This window comes from Hypomesus nipponensis, chromosome 15, assembly GCF_054491055.1.
Source record: "Hypomesus nipponensis isolate SF chromosome 15, ASM5449105v1, whole genome shotgun sequence".
In the NCBI taxonomy this organism is placed as follows: Eukaryota; Metazoa; Chordata; class Actinopteri; order Osmeriformes; family Osmeridae; genus Hypomesus; species Hypomesus nipponensis.
This window is the reverse complement of record NC_140375.1, coordinates 2,628,691-2,651,794: the sequence shown is the minus strand read 5'-3', so window position 1 is coordinate 2,651,794 and position 23,104 is coordinate 2,628,691. Positions and strand designations below refer to the sequence as shown.

General features: G+C 44.0%; 2 protein-coding genes across 5 annotated transcripts; one reads left to right on the top strand and one right to left on the bottom strand.

The window, feature by feature from the left end:
• Positions 1 to 11,840: 11,840 nt before the first annotated feature.
• Positions 11,841 to 16,408, top strand: siae (sialic acid acetylesterase). 2 transcript variants are annotated; one of them, XM_084673536.1, is made up of 10 exons: positions 11,841 to 12,091; positions 12,581 to 12,739; positions 13,033 to 13,232; positions 13,345 to 13,483; positions 13,837 to 14,020; positions 14,198 to 14,316; positions 14,682 to 14,815; positions 15,383 to 15,537; positions 15,673 to 15,859; positions 16,000 to 16,408. In XM_084673536.1, the coding sequence occupies exons 1-10, from the start codon at positions 12,034 to 12,036 to the stop codon at positions 16,297 to 16,299; spliced, it is 1,635 nt and encodes a 544-aa protein (XP_084529662.1). In that variant the 5' UTR covers positions 11,841 to 12,033; the 3' UTR covers positions 16,300 to 16,408. The 2 variants fall into 2 exon arrangements, with proteins under 2 accessions (XP_084529662.1, XP_084529663.1); XM_084673537.1 differs by having other exon boundaries at positions 11,843 to 12,091; positions 13,075 to 13,232.
• A 190-nt stretch (positions 16,409 to 16,598) lies between these two features.
• On the bottom strand, positions 16,599 to 22,187 carry tbrg1 (transforming growth factor beta regulator 1). 3 transcript variants are annotated; one of them, XM_084673532.1, is made up of 15 exons: positions 21,929 to 22,187; positions 21,525 to 21,697; positions 21,284 to 21,341; positions 20,983 to 21,065; positions 20,795 to 20,831; positions 20,393 to 20,455; positions 19,752 to 19,988; positions 19,500 to 19,570; positions 19,142 to 19,365; positions 18,851 to 18,990; positions 18,411 to 18,557; positions 18,202 to 18,299; positions 18,009 to 18,122; positions 17,694 to 17,842; positions 16,599 to 17,443 (listed from the first exon to the last, which is right to left on the bottom strand). In XM_084673532.1, the coding sequence occupies exons 1-15, from the start codon at positions 22,010 to 22,012 to the stop codon at positions 17,367 to 17,369; spliced, it is 1,755 nt and encodes a 584-aa protein (XP_084529658.1). In that variant the 5' UTR covers positions 22,013 to 22,187; the 3' UTR covers positions 16,599 to 17,366. The 3 variants fall into 3 exon arrangements, with proteins under 3 accessions (XP_084529658.1, XP_084529660.1, XP_084529659.1); XM_084673534.1 differs by having other exon boundaries at positions 17,698 to 17,842; XM_084673533.1 differs by having other exon boundaries at positions 18,009 to 18,119.
• Positions 22,188 to 23,104: the final 917 nt, after the last annotated feature.

Sequence of the window (23,104 nt, the reverse complement as noted above, 5' to 3'; positions counted from 1 at the left end):
CTTACCATCCCTGTCATCCAGCAAAAAAATCGACATTCTTCCACTGTTTTGCATGTGCAATTGCTGAATATAGGCAATGTTTACTTATGCCATTTATTCAACAGATGATGAGTCAGACATGGCTATAAATTAAATGGACGCTCCTCATCGTCTGATTTGTCCCGAGGGGCCACATCAGTGTGGTCGGCTTTTATGATCTAATGGCTTGCCATAGAAATATAAAAGGCCATTAATAATGGTATGCCAGGCTATTAGCATTTTGCTTTGTAGTAATTTTCTCATCCTCCCTCTAGCTACTCACATTCCTTTATAAAATTGCAAAAAATAGATCTGCCCATACATAATCCTGGAACTTGACTGAAGTAGATGATTGTAGAGATGATGGTGAACACTCATAGTGGAAAGTTCTACCTCAATATGCAATGAGAGAGATCCAATCATCCAACGAGTTCGACATGGCTCTCTTGCATATTTCTGTTTACACTATATGGCGACTATGTGGACACCTCTCAGTAAATGGACACCTGCTTGATGAAAATCATGGGTAGAGTTTGTTCCCACTTTGTTTATGTAACTACCTTCACTATCCTGGGAAGGCCTTCCAATTTACATTGGAACATTGATGCATGGTCTGTGAAGGCAATTTTTTTTACATCAATCTTTGTTTGAAAACATTTCTGGATGGACCTCCCTTTGTGTATGGAAGCAGTTAGGCGTGGAAAAAACTTGACTTGACTGGCCTGCACAGATCCCCGACCGAAAAACCACCAAACACATTTGGAATAAACTAACAATACGTGTCTAATCTCCCCAAATCATACACATTGCCTTATACTCGCTCATAAATATAAACAGTGTTACGGGTGATGTGATATCCTACCCAGATCACTGTATAAACTACTAGTCTGTCACTCACGGTTGATGTGTCCTAACGTTCTAATTGTTTGTCTATTGAAGTGATTCATCAAAACCATGGTTGACTGGTTTTAACTTGCTCATTGCTAGGCTATCTGCACACAACAAACACTTCAGAGTTGCAATCTGCAGACTATTTGTACTTTGTTACTTACCATCTCTGGTATTTGGTCACCCAGTATTACATTTTTTTGTGCTAGCTTAAAGCTATTTTGCTCATTTCTTTAAAAAATTTAAACTACTGAGCTGACTTCAGGATGTAATGAAATGCCTTTTGGACATAGTGAAAATGTTCTCCCACTCTTACATGCTCCAGCCCCCCCAAAATAGGGCTAGATACGCCCATGTTCTCAATCCTTAAAATACTTGAGCGTTTCATTTATGCCTGAGCAGTTTGGTAGAGGCTAGCAGAGCCAAGCCTAATGCAGTTTAGTAGAGCCTGGTAGCAGAGCCAAGCCTAATGATGGAGGCTGGTAGCAGAGTCGAGCTTAATACGGTTTGTGGAGGCTGGTAGCAGAGCCGAGCCTGGCGTGGATGGAGGAGGCCGGTAGCAGAGCCAGGCATGGGGTGCAGGCATTGAACTCGGGGTTTGGCAGAGAGTACTAGTGGGTCACCTAGCGGGCTGCGGCGAGGCTGATGCAAGCCTGGGTGTGGTGAAGGTCAGGGAGGTTGGTCCTGACTAGGGCTGCAACGATTAGTCGACATTATCGACAACATCAACAATAAAAAAACGACATATTTCTGTTGTCCACAAGTGGTTTGAAGGAATTTGACCTATTTTAAGGGCCAGCAAAAATGCGATTTGATCAATGAGGCGGTGTAGCGCAAGATTGTAATGCTCCCCTATGCAATCCAATGGAAGGCGACACAGTGCGAATGTCGGAGTGCAAACAAAGCCAAACTAGCAGACAGTAGGAAAGTTGTTGTGTGTAATACATGCAGGGTGGAACTTGCTTTCGTGGGAGCACAACGCGCTTGTGGAAAAATCTGTTGTTAGCGACACCAGTTGATAAAAACCTTTATAAAATGGATTTACATTTATGCATTTAGCAGACGCTTTTATCCAAAGCGACTTCCAAGCGAGAGCTTTACAAAAGAGCATAGGTCACTGATCATAACAACGAGGTAGTCCCAAACATTTCAGGCAGGCAAAACATGAAGCGTATATTGTGAAAAACTAAACAAGTGCCAAAAGGAAGACCCATAAGAGCATGCAGTTATACAAGTTACAAATTAAAACAACATGAAGAAAGTGCAAGACTGTACCTGTAGAAGAACAATCAACAGTAAAATATTTCACAGCGAGTACAAGAGTTAACTTTGTTATAACTAACCTACAAGAGCAGCAAGCTACAAGTCTCTCAATAAGAGTCATTGTGTTCCTGGAGGAAACTAACATCAGGTCCAGCCAAGCATTCCTAAGTGCCGTTGTCCTCCCGGAACAAGTGCGTCTTGAGCCTTTTCTTGAAGGTGGGGAGACAGTCAGTGTCCCTGACGGAGGTGGGGAGCTGGTTCCACCATTGGGGGGCCAGGCAGGAAAAGAGCTTGTGTTGGGACCGGGCGGTCTTGAGCGGTGGTACCACCAGGCGGTTGTCTGAAGAAGACCGTAGGTGAAGGGTGGGGGTGTAGTGCGTTCACACTGCAGCGACGCGATGCGAGCGACAACATGTTTTCCATTCATTTTCTATGGAGCCAGGCAAATCGCTTGCGTGGTGCATTGTGGGTAGCAACGCGACGCGACAGAGTTGAGATTTTCTCAACTTTATGCAAATGAGGAGCGATTTTCGCTAGCGATGGCCAATCGGAGTGTTTTCTTGTTTCTCGTGACGTAGCAACCATGGCAAACATTTCTAGCTTTGTAGATTTCAAGGTGGAGGAGAAACTAATCGTTTGTGTGGCTGCTTACCCAGTCCTGTACGATACATGGCTGTATTTGTACAGAGATGTTAATACAAAAAAACCAATGCATGGCGCATTGGTTGCCGAAGTTGTAAGTATTGTACTTTCTAATTCAGTCTAGTGACATTACGTAACTTCGTTCTGTGGTAACTACTGTAACTAGCTAGCTAGCCCGGCTGGAACTCCCTATCGTATCGTCAGATTAGCAGAGACTTTGAGTAATATAATAAAACGTTTTATACACGTCAACGTGTATGTCTATTAAACAGTTTTGTATTTTGTATGCAAGTTGTATTTTGATCGATTTTGCGAGTACGTAACCCAAGTCTGCACACTTGGCCATTACAACTACGACAGTGACTTTAGAGAACTACATTCTAAATTAATCTGTTTGAAACGCCCCCAAGCGTGGTGAACTGTGGGAAGGCGAGCGACGGAAAGCGATTCGCGTCGCTGCAGTGTGAACGCACTGTAAGGCTGCAGGAGCTACTTGATGTAGTCGGGTGCAGTCCCGTTCACTGCTCGGAGTACAGTACCAGGGTCTTGAATCTGATACGGGCGTTAATGGGTAGCCAGTGGAGATAGATGAGGAGCGGGGTAATATGGGAGCATCTGGGTAGATTCTAGACCAGGCGGGCCGCTGCGTTCTGAATCCTCTGAAGAGGGCGGGTTCAGTCAGTAGAGGGCGGGTTCAGGCAGTAGTCCAACTTGGAGAAGACCAGTGCTTGGACTAGCAGCTGGGTGGAGTGCTCAGACAGGTATCTCCTGATCTTCCGGATGTTGCAGAGGGTAAATCTACACGACCGGGAGACTGCAGCAATGTGGGCCGTGAGGGAGAGCTTGTCATCCATGGTAACCCCAAGCTTCCTGGCAGAGGATAAAGGGGTCACCGTCGCAGATCCCAGGGTGATTGACAGATCGTGGGAAATGGAGGGTTTAGCCGGGATGATGAGAAGTTCTATTTTGCCACGGTTCAGCTGGAGGTGGTGCTCGGTCATCCAGGCGGAGATGTCTGTGAGGCAGGCCTCAAGCCTAGCTGAGATCCCCGGATCGATCGGGGGGGAACGACAGGTACAGAGGAGGGTGGAGATGATGGCGGGGGAGATCTCATGAAGTGCGGAGGGAGGCGAACAGGCCAACCATGAAGCCCGGTGAGGTCGAGGGAGCAGCGGGAATGGGCCCCGCCACAGCAGGAGCAGACGTGGAGGCAAAGACAGGATGATGTGGAGCGGGTCCCGGTGTTGAAGTTGTTACATATCATCCCGTTCTGCAGCAGGATGGGGCAGGTCCAGCGGTAGGTGCCCGCAGGGCCAGACAGGAGGGGCTGCGGAGTGATGGAGTGCGGAGTGGGAGAAGGCGAAACCGTGCCAGGCGGGGGGCTGGGGGCTTGGCATAGGGGCCGGGCGGGCCGTGACTTTGCACTCCAGGGATGGGTGGGAAGGAGCACCGCACAGGGAGCAGGGCAGGGCGGACTGGGCAGCAAAAACCCGGTAGTAGATCTCAGAGTCCAGCAAGCCCCAACAGGTGGCCTCGTTGTACTGTTGGAGCCGCCCCGCGGGCTGCAGGATGAGGGAGAGGTAGTCGTCCAGCTCCGGCCGGCGCCCGGGAAAGGAAGAACATATGACGTCCTAGAACAGGGAGAACGTGTACGCGAACTTGGCAGCCGTGAGCTTCCGGCGCCTGGTGGGTTCAGGGTGGCGGAGCAGGACGGGGCCACAGGACCCGATGATGGTGGTGCGAGGGGCAGATACCTGGGACGGAAGGAGAAGGTCGGTCAGGTCAACCTAATTACCCTGGAGGATGGCCGCCCAGGGGTGGGAGACACGGGGCAAGGCCTGGAGGCAGAGGGAGCAGCAGGACGGGTAGGGGGAGGCGCCGGGGCCAGAGTGAAGGCGGAGGTAGGGCGGGCAGGGTCTCGACGGGAAGGGCAGCAGCCGGGGCGGGCAGGGTGTTCTAAGCGGAGCCACCTGCAGGAGGGAAAGCACAGGGCAGGGTTAGAGGGACACAGTCCGGAGGAGGCAGGGCCAGACCAGAGCAAGCAGGGGAAGGGCCAGGCACAGGGCAGAGGTGCGCTCTGGAGCCCATGGAGGCGATAAATGCCGCAAACAGGGCAGGAAGGTCGGCGAGGACAGGAGCAGGGCAGGGGAACGGGGGGGACAAGGCAAGAGGCAGAAACACACCAGGCACGGCCCAGCGCCCAGCAGCGGGAGAGGTGGGGTTGGAAAGGAGCGGGGAGGCGCGCCGGTCCCCAGAGTCCCCAAAGCAGAGATGGAAGAGCCGAGCCTTCGGATCCGACCGGGATTTCCTTTCTTTAAGTACTCTACTACTGTATGACAACCAGTTATTTGTAATTACCATGTCATTGTCTGGGCCTTATGGATTAAAAGAGCATCTATAGTACCCAGAAATCACTCTCAGGTGACCAGCTGTTATTTGCTAACCCCAGAGTGTGCCTTGACATGTTTGTGACTGAGAGAAAGAGCTTCTCTATACGCTGTGCAGTCACAGAAAGTGCAGGTTAAAGGTGTTTGACGTATCAGATGTGACAAATGTTAAAGGTGGCAGGAGATGTGTTGTTCTTATGCTATCTGTAAGAAGCACTGTGAGGAACACAAAGCATGATGGGAGATTAAACCAGGGTTCCTTCACAGAAATTCAAGCTCCACTCAAACATTTATATAACTGATATCAAAGGATATTCATACTGGTTACCTATACCTACCTTGGTATGGAAAACGTAATGAAAACCCAGAGCATATTAGGAAATTCAAAGGTTACTTGGAAAACACAGCTGCAATTTCTGAGAAATTACAAATAATAAACAGCTGGGTGTGACAAATTTTATCATGAGGGATAATGCCTCAGTTACCAATATGAAGTGCATTGACATTTAGTCAGTTATCATTCAGAGCGACTTACAGTAAGTACAGGGTCTTTTCCCCCGAGGCAAGTGACTTGCCCAAGGACACAATATGGATAACTAAAACATATTTAAAAATGTATTTTCACACAATGTAGCCTACACCTTTACTGTACTTTAGGTGCTGACAATGTTTCTGCTACATTACAGATTATGCTCACTCAGTGGCGAAAATCTGCTATCAACTTGGGGCGGACAATTATATGACTTTTTCTCAAGAGTAATTTCTGAGGGGAAAACCAAAATGATTGCTGTAACACAGCCTACATCTTAATATGTTAAATGTATATTGAGGAACCATTATGAACCATAATTAATACTCCTGGATAATTTATAGTTAGTAACTGAAGGGTTGTCTCAACTTGTTCAAATGTAGTTATAGTAGTGTTTCTTATCAGTCAAGTATGAATGATAGGTGTACAGTATTTACAACCAGCAATACCAAGAAAGGCCAGTATGTACTGTACACTGTATGGGTGCAGTTTATTGTGCCACTGTCTCCTATACTGGTGCTGCTGGCAAAACGTTTGACCCCCGGCCCTGCCATGGCTGTGTTACTGTCATCTGAAGTCTCTCCCTGGCTATTTCCCTTTCACCACCTTTACTGACTCACAGTCTCCTACAAAAGACGTAAGGTGTTTGCCATCCTCCTAACTACCAGTACCCAATACTACACAATTAATCACAACAACAATACCATTGCCTAAAACTAATCTTGGTTCAGTCACCAGTTTAAGTAGAGAGTGGGGGTATCCATGGCATTGTCCAATTATGTCCCTATTTTACAAGTCTAAAGAAGAGAACCCGTCATGTTGCCAAACAAGAGACTCAACAAATTTACCCGAGACCCCGTCTCTGCCAGTTTGTTCCTGCCTACCTGCAGCTCTATTGTCTGTTTGTCATCTGGTGCCTCCTCTGCCTAATGGTATCATTATGAAACATTCAATTAGCACATTTCACATCATTTTTACCATGAACATTTTATCAGATATTCTTTGAGATTAGGCCACTAGGGTTCTTTCTTTGCATTTGGGTGTCCTGAAAAGCTCTGATGTCCATCTTTCTTTTTTCTGCAATTGTTCTACCATGCTGGCCGCACACACAATGTGCAGGTTATTTACAGTAGGAGATGGCCTTCTATCATTTATTACCATTCTTCTAGAATAGGCTTCGATCTACCAGGTAGCTAGACAGTTAGGAAAGGTGAAACGGATTGCATTGACAAGGATTGACAGATGTATGAGTTCACCCTTTACACAACGCAAACTGCAACCTTTTGTCATATTAATATAATTGATGTTTTGGTTTTATATTGGCTGGCAGAGCTAGCGAGCCCCAATTCCGTTTGTGTGGTATTTGCCATCATCTTTGCTATCGTCAGTTTACTCTAGATCGGCAAACAGGTGCTTCAAATTCCCTAGAGACGATTTAGCTTTTGCAACAAGACCATTTAAGATAATTATGACAATGGTAGAATATAGTATAGTTCTGTTAGGTATCGCTAACCATGGCAAATGGATTTCGAAGAACAACAATATCCGCGCTGATCTTGGATTCAATTGACGATAGCAAAGTTTCCATCTTTTGACAATGCCAAATACCTATTGAATGGAATAGGTGCTAGCTAATGTTTGCTCCATCGGTTTGTTTGCTAGCTATGCAAATGCAACTAGGTTACCTTAGTTTGAGTGGGACTGGATTAATTTCACGTTAACTACGTGCATCTCAGATGGTAGACACTCAAGTCACGTGACTTGAGTGTCTACCAAGGTAGGCCTTGTCAGATAAGGAACACAACTACTGCAATGCTAGCTTCTCGATGTCTCTAATTCAAACAGCTAGTGATGTTACTCAGCTAGCTAAAATTGTGAAAATTATGAATGTTTTATTGTATTGAGTGGTAGAAAACTACTTACTGGACATCAGCCACCAACGACACAAACAGAATAGGCTACTGTCCGATTTTCACATATGCACCTGCATCACTTTTGGGGGGTGGGGCTGTGGATCAAACTATTGTGGGACCAAGGGCGGGGTTTGCAATCATTTTAAACTTTAAAAAGCGCCATGGTGTCCATAATCAGCAAAGGGCTTTCATTGCATATTATTAATGTTATTGAAATTATATAGTTATGTTTACAGTGATTTATTGGGGGGGACAAATCATATTTTCCCCGCATTGGGGGGGTCCTGTCCCCCGGGATTTCCGCCCATGTGCTCACTGTAAATATTTGGGAGGCGAAAACGGAGATAGCTAAATTATCCAACCGCCATCCTCACGCAAAGACATGCATTTAATAAAATGTCAGATAATGAAAATACAATTGAAAATACAAACAAAAGGTCTCTTATGTCAAAGAGACTATGTTGGAAAGACAATGATAACCCTCTAAAGGGAAACAGGGTGAAAAAATGGAGAAAAAAAAGAAAATCCTTTCCACTATATTCTTCTGAATCATGATGGTGTAGGAATGGCATATGTTCAACAGTTTCTACACTATTAGAGGTGATTTGCCATCATGCAGACAATGTAGTCACTTGAAATGACAGCTACTCCAATTAACAGATATGTTTTGGGGAAACATCATAGCATAAAACAACCACACTACACTCCATACAGAAATGGAAAAAAGAATGAATGCTACAAAACTACAGACACAGAATATTTTGCAGATCTAGCTATGTAGCCTACATTGAAAATCAATTGCTTTGCTGGTATGATATTTTGGAGTGTCTAACGTCAATAGCACATAAATACACGGTAACGTTTATAATTGCAAGGGCACATAATATATCATAGGCTACGTGTTGCGTTTGGTAGTGCTCCACACTGGGACTCTAATTTTCTCATTAGTCATCGCTCCATGCGAAGCAACAGCTTTTCCATTATCTTCCCATCATCCATCACTAATTTCTGCAGAATGTAAACTTTCTTTAATTACATGCCACTAAGCGTGGCATGTCCATTTGTCTTGGTTCGGAACAGCAAGCATGTCAATAGCTTTGCTACATAAACACCTGCGTACTGTACTTCTGTGCAGCATTCAAAATTAGCCAAACTTTTGGTTACAAAGGCAAACAAGTGGTGAGAACTACAATAAATTAAAACAAAAGTGAATCCGTCCAGATAACTTAGATAACTTAATTAATCTAAATGTTATGAATAGATTGTTACCTGTCCCTGAAAGATGTAAGAACTTACAATAAAGTGTCACAAAGTCAACACCATATTGTCATGAGACAAAAAATCCTACAATATTTTCAGTAGAGATTCATCGAATTGTATTTACACATCAACAATACGCGTTGACTGAGAATCCATCTGGATGTGCTAACATCTCCAGTAGAACCAGGGAAAGGTTTTACCCATGACATTTCATCAGCATACTGTGGACCATCCTGTTCTGCTCAGGAGAGTGCAAAAGCCTCTCACAATGATGAATATTGGTATGACTACTGGACAGGAAGTCATGGGTTAAGCCTATAGTCAAAGCCAGATCACAAACCAGATCACTGCTTCAACCCTGACAGCAGTGATAACAATTACCGCTGTGGGTTTTACTTGAGGAAGGGACCTTTGTCTATCCTGTTCTCGCCCTATCCAGCAAAAAGGTCTTCCTGTCATACCTCGAGAGACTTATTCGTATCGGAAGTAGCAAGTAAGCCGTGGAAGGTTCCTCATCACAATGAACATATAAGTGTCTGTGGAAAGGTGTGAGTGCTATCAGATTTTGTGTTCTTAACGAACAGTGTTTCTTCCACACTAGGCATCAGGGGACATTCTGCACAAAAGAACAATCCATCATCTGTTGTGCCATATTGATGTTGGCGCTACAAAATGTGGGTTTTGGCTGTGCTCCTTTATTCATCAGGGGCCTCATGCTCCAACCAGCTCAGTCTTCCTCCCACTGGTGAGCTGTGTAGCGCCGGGTCTCGCTGCCCACAGAGCTCATAGATTGGACAACAGTAGTTAGTCATGTCTGGCCTTTCAGCATGTTGACAATGTGAGATCTTCACTAGATGTATCCAGTCCAGAGGGGAAGACCCCATATGCAGCAGCAGACCAACCATGTCAAGTCACTCCCAGCTATGAGAAAAGATCACTGTGGTGGATTCAGTCTCCAGTGCCACGACAGACAACATTTTTCTGTTCAAGGTGTTCCTGTAGTGGACTATCAGAAGAAGGGTTATCGTCTGCAGAACCACTTCACATGACAAAACTCCAGCCAGTCACGTCAGCTACCCAGTGCAGCTCTGTGAAGGAGCCCTCTGCCACCAGTTTCTCTAGAGTTTGTAGAGCACAATCTAGACTTTTCTCCCTGCTCTAATGTCTCAAACAGACTGAAACGAACAACACCAAACCACCATTTGTTGACATCCAACAACCCCCTGTCCATACCTTTTCAACCTGCCTCATCACCTGCCCAGCCTATACAGGAGAAGAATAACTGTCGCTTGCTCTGCTACTTCCCAAATTGTAAGTCGTTCTGGATAAGAGCATCTGCTAAATTACTAAATGCAAATTAAGATTTTTCTTTTTGAGATTGCACAGCTTCCATCCAGCTAGCCGGCATCAAGCTGGCTGATACAAAATCCTAATAACCCGGCAAGGGGATTCAGGAAATCTTAGTTTATATTACAACCAAGTAAACAAAAAGTGTACTATGATAATAGTTTTTCAAAAAATATATTTCAAGCCTATTTAGGATACTTAATCTCTACATGGATTGGCACCACTGTACCTCTCCGGTCTCCTTGCACCCTATTGCCCCGCAAGGACTCTAAGATCTCAAGATGCCGGCTATCTGGTAATACCCAAAATTAAGAAAAAAACTGCTGGAGGTAGGGCGTTCTAATATAGAGCACCTCTTCTCTGGAACAAATTACCTGTCTCAATTAAGGAGGCTGATACTGTTTCGACATTTAAAACTAGATTAAAAACGTTCTTGTTTAGTCAATTCTATGATTGTTAAAGGTAAGTATGTGTGTACTTTCTATGTAAACCTGGGGTGTGCGTTTGCCTATGTGTGTATCACATGTAACTTTTAAAATGTAATTTTAGCTTATGTTCACACTGCCCATTTAGATTACAAATAAAGTAAACCTGTTATTGTATATTGTTACTGTAATAGTTCCGTTGCTGTATATTGTTATTGTTATAGTTTACTAGTTGGAGACAACGGGAGACTGGTTGTTTTCATCCTTATTCGTATAAATATAACCTATTTTAGAGTTGTTTCCCCTGGAACAGATTTCATGTTCCAACCAAGGGGGGCTGTCGCTGTCTTGGTGTGTGGGGCTGCATCAAATACCCTCTTAGCTTTGTTAAATTGCTGCATTAGTCCACACTTGACCGGTGGGGATCTCATTCTATTACGACTGTAACTGTTAGCTGCTCCTGGCATTCTCTAATCCCTGTTCTCCTCTCTGTCCCCCCCACACATCCCCTGTGGTGTGGGGGGTCTGAGCTGTCAAGACCTGCCTGGTCGTCGGTCTACCAACGCTGGACCAGGTCGTCAACCGGAAGCCAGTCTCCATGACGGCCAACAGCGAGTTTCCAGGTCCTATCCAACGTCTATAAAGCCGAACAATGGATTTTGGTGTTTCAAAACCCATTGACATTGTATGACTATGTTTAACTTGTGTTCTGCTCCTCTCTCTTACCAACCGTCTCTGAAGGAGGGGATCCCTCTCTGAATTGCTCCTCCCAAGGTTTTTTCCATTTTTTCTCCCGTTGGGAGTTTTTCTGGGAGTTTTTCCTTGTCTTCCTTGAGGGTTTAGGTTGGTTGAGGGGCAGTTCTATGGGCATATGTGAAGCCCTCTGTGACATGCTTGCGTGTAAAAAGGGCTATACTAATAAATTTGATTTGATTTGACTTAATTTGGACATATGGGTTTTTGTAACGTTCGAATCAGAGGGAAATCCAAATAGAGCTGAAATAATGATGACCTGGTAAAAATCATAGACTGTAAAAGGTATTTGTTAAACAATGTTAAAATTATTTTTACAATCAATGGTAAAAATGTAGGCTACGTAATATGCTTTGAAAGCAGCTATGTGCAGGAAGTCAAATGTTTTCCTGTCGGCAGCTCTGTTTGTCCCAACGCCGCAGTAGTAGTGTAGGTTGATAAGGAGAAGTGCGGTAGTAAAATCATGTCGAGATTAGATCATATGACATAGGTTTGGACGCTGATGGTTCCAGATAGGAGTCTAAGAACCGTTCAAAATGTAAATGATCCAGAATTATCTCATAGGGCGTTTATAAAAGCTTTTTGCCTCTTGGTTGTTTGCGGATACAATGTCAATGTTCATATATGTGTGTTTTCTGTCTCTTTGGGGAACTGTGTACGCCTCAGGTAAGTAAACTATACCAAAAACAAAACCATAACATTGAGTAGAATTCGAGAAAACGTTGCCCACCGAACTATTTTGTGCAATGTAAACTGCTGTGTTGACGACTTGTACAGCTTTGCTCATTATTGCAACAAAGCAAACTACGGGTAGACACAAATCAACCCATGCCACAAGTTAAGTATAACATACAGCTCTGGAAAAGAAGAGCGCTGCTACTTTTTATGTCCTTTCCAAATAATTAACCAGATAAGGAAATCCTGAGTGAGGAACAGAAGGGTTCAACTTGCAGTGGCCTCTTAAGTTGAACCCTTCTGTTCCTCACTCGTTTTTGGAAAGGAAAGAAAAAGGTGCAGTGGTCTATTAACTTTTTTTTTACAAAGATGTATATCATACCTGTATGATTTGTCTCACTTAACTTTTTTCCTTTGAGAGTGATATACCATAATCTGAATGAATTGTCGTCGTGAAAATATCGACATCTTGATTTCCAGACTTGTTTCGCTTTGCCTCCTATTATGGAGATCATATGGTTCTACAGAAGAGTCCAGAAAGGGCTGTGTTATGGGGCTATGGGCCAGATGCAGCCATGATCTTTGTCTCTGTGACAGGACCATTCACACATAAAACCCTGCCAACCACGATCTGTAACGGTGAGCAATGGGATCAGCACAATGACTATACCAATACACACAATCAGGAGGCTGATATTGGAGCTGTTGCTGAACAATGACAGATTTGTAGACTAAAATGTAATTGTAGACCTCATGATACTAGGCTACGAGTCCCAATTAAGAAGAAAGGGACTCTTTAAAAAATGCTTATGGAGGTTTCAAGGTTATTAGAAAAGAATAACGCTGTCGTGATATGTTAGACACATAATGTACATATCCACACCACTGTGTAACACTGTGATATTGTGGTTTTCTATTCCCTGTGCCTGTAGTTGATCAGTATATGGGTTACATCCACTGGTATTTCTTGACAGGGATCTGGAAGGTGAGTCTAGACCCAGTGGGAGCTGGGGGCCCCTACAATGTGACTGCGTTTCTGAAGAACGGCAACAGCATTACCCTAACAGGTGTACTGTTTGGTGACGTCTGGCTGTGTGGAGGCCAGAGCAACATGGCTTTCACGACTTCCCAGGTGATTTGATGAGCGGCGGTTGTGACATGGGGGATTTTAATGTTGGTTTTCAACAACAGTTTTCCATATATTCTGTGTGATTGACTGTGCGAGTTGATAATATTGTTTGTAGGTGTTTAATGCTTCCTCTGAGCTGGCACTGGCTTCCAAGTACCCCCAGGTGAGGGTTTTCATGGCTGCACTGGAGCAAAGCAACACCGAGCTGACAGACTTAGCTGGAGTCACTGTACCCTGGTCAGTTCCCACACCAGGTAAGAACAGAATTGAATACCAACACTTCCCTAATCAATCATTCATCTTTATTTTTCTTCCCTCATCAATCATTCCTCTTCATTTTTCTTCCAGTAAAGTAGAATTATAACACATCTTTATAACACTTCCCTCATCAATCATTCATCTTCATTTTTCTTCCAGTAAAGTAGAATTACCACTTAGCAGCCATGTAATTATCAATGATCATCCAGTCGGTCAACACAACATCATCTAATAGTCTAGTCTTTTTCCATGTAGCCTTTTGAAATAGTAGTTCAATTCACTGGCTGTCAAAATCAAAATAAAATTGATGGTGTTGTTGATTGCCGTCATCTTTCCCTCTCTTGAGCAGAATTGCTTGGCGGTGGGAACTTCACCCACTTCTCTGCAGTGTGCTGGTTGTTTGGCCGCTACTTGTACAAGACCCTGGGGTACCCTGTAGGCCTGGTGGAGTCCTGCTGGGGGGGTACACCTGTAGAGGCCTGGTCCTCTCCGCGGGTTCTGCACCAGTGTGGCCTGGACTGGGCCAGTGAGGGGTAGGCATATATAATAGTTTCCTCTATGTGCGCTGTACCATATGTAAAGCTACAATAATCAAGCTTCAAACTCCAGTGCAACATGAGCTGATAGTGTCCATTTTGGGGTGTATTCACAAACAAGAATGAACAGATGAAGGATTTGTATCTTCTTGTTTCATCATATGATGTCCCCAGCATCCCCGTGTCAGAGGACACTGTTATGTTACAGTCTTTGTGGAGGAGCTCTGTGCTGTGGAACGCCATGATCCACCCACTTCTCAACATGACCCTAAAAGGAGCCATCTGGTATCAAGGTTAGAAGAAAAAAAAAACGTGGTTCTGTACAGCTTGGGCAGAAGAGAGTAAAGGCCCTTGCACAGTAAGTGCACAATCGTCAGCCTCAACATTCGGTGGCTCTGAATTTCCCAAAAACCTATCAAAATGCTGTCTATGGACGCGAAAACGCAGAAAATCCAACCCGTTCCGAACTTTCTTTTGACGGACGAAAGTTTCGGAGGCAGTGTGTAAGTGCGATTGACATAACGTGAGGTTGTATTTATTTTTTTACGTGCAAACATTTCGGATATGACTTTCGGACTCAGTGTGCAATGGCCTTAACATAGTAAAGCAGGTGACGGGTTCAGTTTTCAACAGTGCCTTGGTGCTTTCGTTTTGGTAGGTGAGGCCAATACTGAGTATCACCAAGAACACTACTCCTGTGCCTTTCCCACCATGATCGATGACTGGAGGATGTCCTTTCACCAGAGCTCTGGGGGACAGACTGCAGCAGACTTCCCCTTTGGGTTTGTTCAGGTTAGGACATCACACGGCCTTCTACACATTCTTGTTAAACGCCATTTAGTAAAATGTTAACCTTTACTAGCTTAGTGATGTTCCCAGCCTTTCTTCGCTGCAGCTAATTAGCATTCCATTCACTGTTCACCAGTAGATCAGTTAAAGGTAGGGTAGGTACGTTTTTGTGAACCTTATAATTTTGGCTTGAGTTCAAAAATATTCAAACCAAAATATGCCGCCGCTTCCTTTTAAAGCCACTTCCTCAAAACATATGCCTGACAACTGCTGGGAGGTAGGTAGGTAGGTAGGTAGGTAGGTAGGTAGGTAGGTAGGTAGACAAGTAGCCCGTCCAATTCTTGCATTTGGTCCAAATTTCATTGTTTATTACAGTCCTGCAACGCCCACAAATACCGGATTTATGCAATTTGACTGTCAAACCTTTAGATGTATTGGTTGCCATCAGGATATATCAGCAAATATGACAACAAGTGATTCTCAACAACAATACCCACCCTGCCTTTACTATAAAAGGTGATACTATAAACAGCTGATACAAAGAGCCTGACTTTTCCTCTCCACCCCCAGCTGTCTACGTACAGAAAGAGCTCCACAAGTGAAGGCTTCCCATCCATTCGCTGGCAACAGACTGCAGACTATGGCTTTGCTCCCAACCCCCGGATGAAGAGGACCTTCATGGCTGTGGCCATGGATCTGCCTGATGAAACATCCCCCTGGGGCAGGTATGACATGAAAGGAAAGCAATAGTTAAAACACATACACACTGCATGCTATTCTATTGAGCTTTCCCCCCCCCGTATATGAGAGAATTGTTGTGCGTTCACCATTGGCTTAGCGACATGACCCATGTGTTCCAGTATACATCCCAGAAACAAGCAGGATGTTAGCATGCGACTGACCCTGGGAGCCAGAGCAGTGGCCTATGGGGAGAGAGAGGTCTCATTCCAGGGGCCTTTCCCTAACCAGGTCCTGGTCCAGGATACATATGTCAATGTTACCTATGATCAGAGAGTCTCTGTTAATTCATCAAAAGACATATTTGAGGTGAGTGTGACGCTATAATGCTACTGTGCCACTGTCAAACTGGCAGTTTCATGTGGCTTTGTGAACCGTTACGTAATCTCAAATAATTACTACTCTTTTGGTTATAAGAGTTTTTATAAGACCTCTCATTTCCCCACTAGATTTGCTGCTCAGTGCTGAAGGCACCCTGTTGGTCTTTGTCCAACTGGCTTCCAGCTCCCATCCTTCAGTGGGACAGGACCTCGGTGCAGTTGTCTACCACCAACTGCCAATCCACGAACAGTGTGGCTGGCCTGCGCTACGCCTGGAGGGACTGGCCCTGCGACTTCAAGGCCTGTCCCATTTACACTGCTGATGGGGTGGTACCCGCACCACCCTTCACTCTCAACCGCTGGACATTCCAAAGCATAAAAAGTGACGTCTACCCTCCTTCCGAGATATGGACTATTCCACCCAAATAGAGGAAACAGAAGTTGCAGTGTTGTGAACTAAGAATCACGCTCTAAGAGGTGTGGAACTGCTTGTGACTTCCTGTGTATTTTGATTGCACTGAGAAAATTGTTTACAGTCCATTGTTGTGTTATGAATTACTTTTACGTTTGAGACTAATCGATTCCAATCAAATGAAAGATTGTTATTTAAAAAAATGAAAAAGGACAGATAAGCGACACTCGTTAACGACCATTTACCGTTAACCAACAGGTTACATTTTTGGGAATAAGTGTCTGTGACCCATAAAAAAAATACCAATACAACAACAAAAATCCCATGGGTTTATTAAGTAAATAGTAGCTAAACTATAGTTGCAGAAAACAGAAAAAAAAAAACAGATTTCTAATAAATTGCCATTGTATTGATTCAACATGGAAGGTGAAAAAATTTCTGAATCTAGCAAAGATGTTGCCAAATTGTCAACACTGTTTAACCAATAGTATTATTCAGGAAATATTCGATTAACGGTTAACTATGAGCATCCCTAAATCAAACCCATAATTAAATCTATATTGTGATTATCAGGAAAATGTAACATAAGATTAATGTCAAAACAGACCAGGAGCTCTAAGTTTGTTCAATAAATCAACTGTCACAGAAGTGCCAACTTTACTTTTACACATTTACAACTATGTAAATATGTACATCAAAAAACCCAGCAGAGGTCGCTACAATTGGAAAACAACTTTCATTTGTTGGTCATTTCCTACAAGGAAACTTCATTCTGTCCTACTTGCAGGGTGCAAATTACAGGGGGGTTTGGGGGGGTCCCCTAATTAAGAGTTGGACCCCCCCCCCAAAAAAGAGGTCAAAAAAACAGGTCGGGGGGCTCGATTACACACCCTGGGGAAGAAATTGACCCCCCCCAATTGTCATTGTATAATTCGCACTCTGCCTCCTTGGTGTCATGTAGGTTATAATGAATGTTAGTTTCAGTTCTAAAACAGTAGTCCAGAATCTCTTCCCTTGAAACAAGATCTGTATAGTCTCTCTATTTGAGGGTTCTTCAAAGCTTTTGGTGTTTTTGGAGGGCATCTTAGGAACTGAAGTAAGAGGTAGAAGGTGAGCTCAGGAGATGCTGACGAGAGGAACTGGGAGATTTTGGAGTTGAACCTGGGGATTAAAAAATTGATTTATTGAACCCAGCGTGACGTACAGCTACAGTAGAGTAAGTCTCGAAGCAAATGCAATCAGCTTTCATGTTTTGTGGATGGGCGATTAGTATACAACTGGCTTCTATGCTATTGACTTACAATTTGTTTTTCATGATACTAGCATGCGGGTGTCTTAAGAGTCATACATTTTCCATGGCAGCAAGTGGATGAAATGACAGGCCCAATCTACACGAGTCATGTAATGTCACCTGCCATGCTGTGGTCTGTTTTCACACTTTCATCGATGGCCTGGTGCCTCTGGTACGCCTCGAAATTGACTGAGGCGTCATCTTCTGATAGGCTGTGTGGAACCTGCCCGTCACCGGGGCGACACACCTCGAAGCGTATCCATTGGTAACTGTGGAGGGGACACACCACCAGCCATGGTTAGGTCATGTGACTATTCTTCAGCAGAACGTGTATTAGACAAACAAACATGTTGTGGACACGGAGTGTGTTGAGGTTCAGTAGCATTTATATTTACTGAAAAAAATGGAGCGAAAAAGTAAGTGGGCGGCACTTACTTGACGCACTTGCGTGCTCCAGGACAGCTCTGGATCAGATTCTGGATTGTGGGATGGGAAAAGCCGAAAAAATCTGCCCCTGACGGCATAATGGGGTTGACAGACTTTGACCTACTGAAAGAAAGATTCGATGAACTGCAGAGTACGGTGAAGTAGGGAAACTCAAAAACGTAACCTTGGAGAGAACCCAAACCTCATCACTCCAATGGCCTTCAGAAGGTTTGAGTGGCAGGTCAGGGCAGAAGAGGCGACTATGGCATTTTGAGGGTCATCTTCAGGCACAATCTCAAACTGGGGGGGGGGGGGGGGGCGGGGGACGACAACAAAAATAAACAGATTGGCTGCCAAGATCATTGAACTTTGTGTGCAGGGCTGGGTGTGTGTGTGTATGTATTTACAGACCTGTGGTCCTGCACCCCCATCTTTGATTTGACAGGTGAAGAGGCACTGCTGATCGGGGTTCTTCATACTGGCAAACACACGGGTACTGCAAAAGCCCACTGGGTAGATGGCACACTGGTCATGGAACAACATCCTATCCGGAATGATCTGGGAGAGAGACGCGAGGGACATACAATACATTCATAATGTGGGCTACGTTCAACAGCCTAAGACAGCTCCTTGTCACCTCTCCTTTACTAGCGTGTCAAGTGTGAAGGGCTGGACAGTTCAGTTCTTAACAGGGCTGAACATTCAGTTCAGCAAACGCAGCCCTTTTGAGAATGATGGGCAGAAGACAAATTCACATTGACTCAAATCTCCCCCCGACTAACAAAAAGGGAAGGTGTTACATGTTCAGGCGTGCACAGAGAGTCGAGAATGAGCAGAGCTGAGACACTGACCTCCCCCAGGCTGTACACAGTCAGACCCCCCAGCACGATAGGGAAGACGGGCCGCCCAGATGAGTCCAGAGAAATGGGCTGGACCAGCTTGCGGGAACCCCCGTCGCCAAGCTTACGCTTCTTACCCATCTTTTTAGAAACTACGGCAAAAAGTATCAAGATTCGATTGTTATGAAAGGCTACCTGTGGTATTTGAAGGGGTGATATTAAGTGAATTTGGATGTAACGTCTATACAACAGGGTGATAAAGTACCCAGTTTGGGGTGAAATGAAAAGAAAACCCCTACTCGCCTTCCTCTTTTCCGTTCTCCCTCCCTCGGTCTTTTCTCTCCTTCTTGGGCTTTTTTGGGAGACCATCGTCTCCCCCTGACGTGCTGGGGTGCCCTCCAGGCAGGACGGAGCCCCCACTGGGCCCACCACTGAAGCTAGCCAGGGTGTGAGAGCTGGTACTGGGGGCAGTCTGGATATCCCCATCAGACAGAGACTGGTACTGCAACAAGGTTTTCAGTAAGAACCTAAAAACAGATCGGGAAGAGGAATGTGAGTCAACAAACAATCCTGTCCCTCATCTGGTGATACAGGAAATACTTCCGTTTATTAGTGTGGAAAACCTCAGTTAAGGTTATTCTGTGAGCACTGCCCTGCTAACCTGCGTTCCTCTTTTGCCCGAACAAACTTCTCCTCCAGGTGGGCGACCTCGTCGCAGAGTGCTGCATTCTCCTGTGGGTTTTCAAATCAAATGCGCATTTGTCCACTGACTGAACTGTGAGGCAAAGGATACCCCTACGCTGTTTTTCAATCAATCTCAATCAGTTACCCTCCACATATTTCACACAGCTTGAGAGTTTAACACTCCATACCAAAATGAAACAATTGTAGCTCGAAGTTGTTCTTGACTTACAAATATCATGGCCCGTGCAGCTTTGCGAAGTCTGAGGTACTTTTGTCGATACTTCTCGTTCTGGTTCTTCCGTGGGCCTTTCTTGGCTCTGGGCCTGGGCTCAGAGGAGCCTGTGGGTGATGGGAAAGGGGGCAAGGAGGCTGCAGAACCTGAGCTGGAGAAGGCCGTCTGGGGAGGAGAGCCCAGGAAAGACTGGGTGCTGAAGGCCTGTAAAGCCTGTTGCCTCTCGTCATCCGTCTAGGAAGAGGAAGGGAGCAAAGTGAGTGAATGAAAGAATGACCCAACTGGTGGCTTCCCAATTCTATACACCAGAGGGGTCCTACAATCCACTTAGAAATCTGTAATGATAATGCATACAATGACAATGTTTTGTGCATGAGATGGCGAATAACTGAAACGAGGTATAAATAAAAGTTTAAATAAGTGTATAGCTAATATTGGCATAAAAGAACAAACAACATCAACCCTGAGGTTAAATTGACTTCTCATTGTTTACTTTTGTGTTTGGTTTAGACACGTGTTCTCAATGTCTGATTGCCTACTTGGCACCAATAAAGAAGTTCCATTGAGTTGAAGACATTCTGGGACATGGCTCATCAAAAATAACTTTCTCCTGTCATCTATGTGAGATGAGAACTTACCAGCAGTGCAAAGACTCCATTTCTGTTCTCAATCCTCTTGAATCTCCTGCTCCCTTTCTGTGTCTGTAACATAGTGGGACTCTGAGGCCAAGTTTGATGTTGGGAATAAAAACCCCTGATCAGAGCTAAAAGTTGGGCTGGGTCTTAAAGGTAAATGCAGTTGTGCCATTTGGGTGTATCACTTTTACGTCTTGCAGTTTTAATGCAGACGGTGATGTCTCTTTCAACAGAAGCGGGGGGGGGGGGGGGGCTAAGAAGAAAGAGGAAAATATGCATGGAAAAAGTATGAAAATAACTTGAGAGAGTTTTAATGAATAACATGTAACTGATTTCATAAACCAAAAATGGAGATGAAACCACTTTGGCCTTGTCGAAAACAATGGTTTGAAACCAGGCACCTACCTCTCGATACATAACAGCTTCAAGGCTTGATTTGGCACTGTTAGAAGCAAAACAAACAACAAATTAACAACCGTTTGAAATGTTTTGTTAATTTATTGTTTCATGATTAGTTTTATATATGACAATTAAAAAATGTTGAATAAAGTTGGTAAAAATGGAAACTCAAAAAGAGAAATTCTCTACTGTACTTGGATTGAACTAATCCCCGATCGATAATCCTCTGTTTGATCTCTTTAATGTGCATGGGACGCCCAGCTTCCTCCAAGACAATCTGAACAAAACGGAAGACAACTAATCATTCAGTGCATGGTTTCGGGGCAGTTCTGTGGGCATACCATATGTGAAGCTCTCTGTGACAATGTTTATAAAATGGGCTATACATTTCTCTTTTTGCAACGAATAACACAAAAGTTACAGAAAAGTTTTGTATGGTATTATATGGTGCATTGTAATACAACCGGTAATATGTTTGAGAGGCTGATTTGCTACCTGTGCTGCATCCAACCACGTGAGGTTGGGTTTGTCTGCAACATCGGTGGTTGCATCGCTGCAGATAGATGAAGCACATAGTTATCATAAGATGGTTAAATGAGACCTGTCACCTGACCTGGTGATATCTACTGCGATACATTTTTTTATATTCAAGCATTTTTATACTGGCATTTTTACAATTTTTACATGTATGCAAGATGACTGCAACTTCATAACACGGGACACAAAGCTTATCTACGTTTCCAGAGTTTCTGAAGTTCCTGACAGACTAGCCATGCTGTCCAAGGCAGGGAAGAGCGAGTAGTTTCCCTGTCCATCCGGCTCCATCTCTGATTCAAAGTTTGAGAGTGTGTTCAGAGGGTCCATAGGGGAGAGAGGGGTGTCCGTGGTCTGGTTACTGCTGGACGACGGCTAAAACAATAAAGGGGTAATATGAAAAAGGGATACGGGCTTTACTTTAGAACCTCGCTATCATGAGCTGGTCAATACCGTTAAGGGATAGCTACCATGCTAGGTACAATATCACCGATTAATTTAGCTAATTATCCCATCCAATTACATGTTCTCCTAACAATATATGTCGTTTTATATATTTGAGCTATTTGTGTCATATACAAATTCTAATATTTTGCTTAAACATACCCCACTCTTTTCAATTCGTGTTCGGGTATGTTCTTTTCCGTGAATCATCGGCGAACCGTGAAGCACTTCTTCGCTTGTGTCCATGGCATTATTCACTTACAGAAAGACGCGACGACGAGCTAGCAAACAAACATGCTTTTCTTGTGTGCGTGCTTTATCTATACTTGCCGCTCATTTATTTGCTTTCAGTATAAAAACACTCCACTCCTGTCGATCGTGTTTTGATTTTGCTGACGGAACTATGAAACTGCATTTGGCTCGGAATTGTAAGGGGAACGTACACACCGGATATCCTGTCTGCCATATATACAGCCACTTGATGTCTCGTCCGCGTTGCCCATAGATATGTATTAAACACATTTACTACTGGATAAGTTGCTAACGTTGTCGCATGTACTTGTGGATAACGTCGTCGCCATATTTTTTAAGTACATTTTAGAGTAGAGTTATAGTTATAAAGCTTTTGCCAGTCCATCATTTTTGAGCTTTTAACATGGAGCAAAGGCAATGTCAGAAGATGACTTTACTTGGTGATTCATTAGAACATTTGTTGTCTAGCTATTCAATCTCTCAGCAAAATGTAGGCTAATTATTTGGCTAAAGGATGCCACATGTATCAGACAGAAGTTGTTCTATAAATTCGTAGACATTTATAGTCGGTTGACTGATTGCGTTCTTGTACCCAGTCAAAGGAATAAACACACAGTAACTTCATGAACATTCGGTCTTACCAGTTATCCTGGCAAAACATGTAGCATTATGTTCTTTATTTATTGCCAGGACACGGCCCAAGTAGCCTAGGCATACGTAACATTGAAAGCTAATTCGTTTGGAATTTCTAGGCTATACTTGTTACATGTTGATGTTACATGTTGATGTTCAGTCTATCAATTTAACAACTTCAGGACAAGACAGGCAGTACACTGTTATCCTTAGTGGCTTGTCACTGCCTGAAGTGTCTACGTTATATCTATTCTTCCTATGAACCCGGTTATGATTGCTTTAAACAAGTACCAGTTGGCTACACACCATGCCGGGCTTATAGATGTGTGTATTGGCACTTTGAAAGGTTTAAATTATTATATCCACATATCAATGTATAATTATTAAATCCACTGCAACAATAGGACAAAGGAACAACAACAAAATGTGAATAGCCTACAAACAATAAGCTAC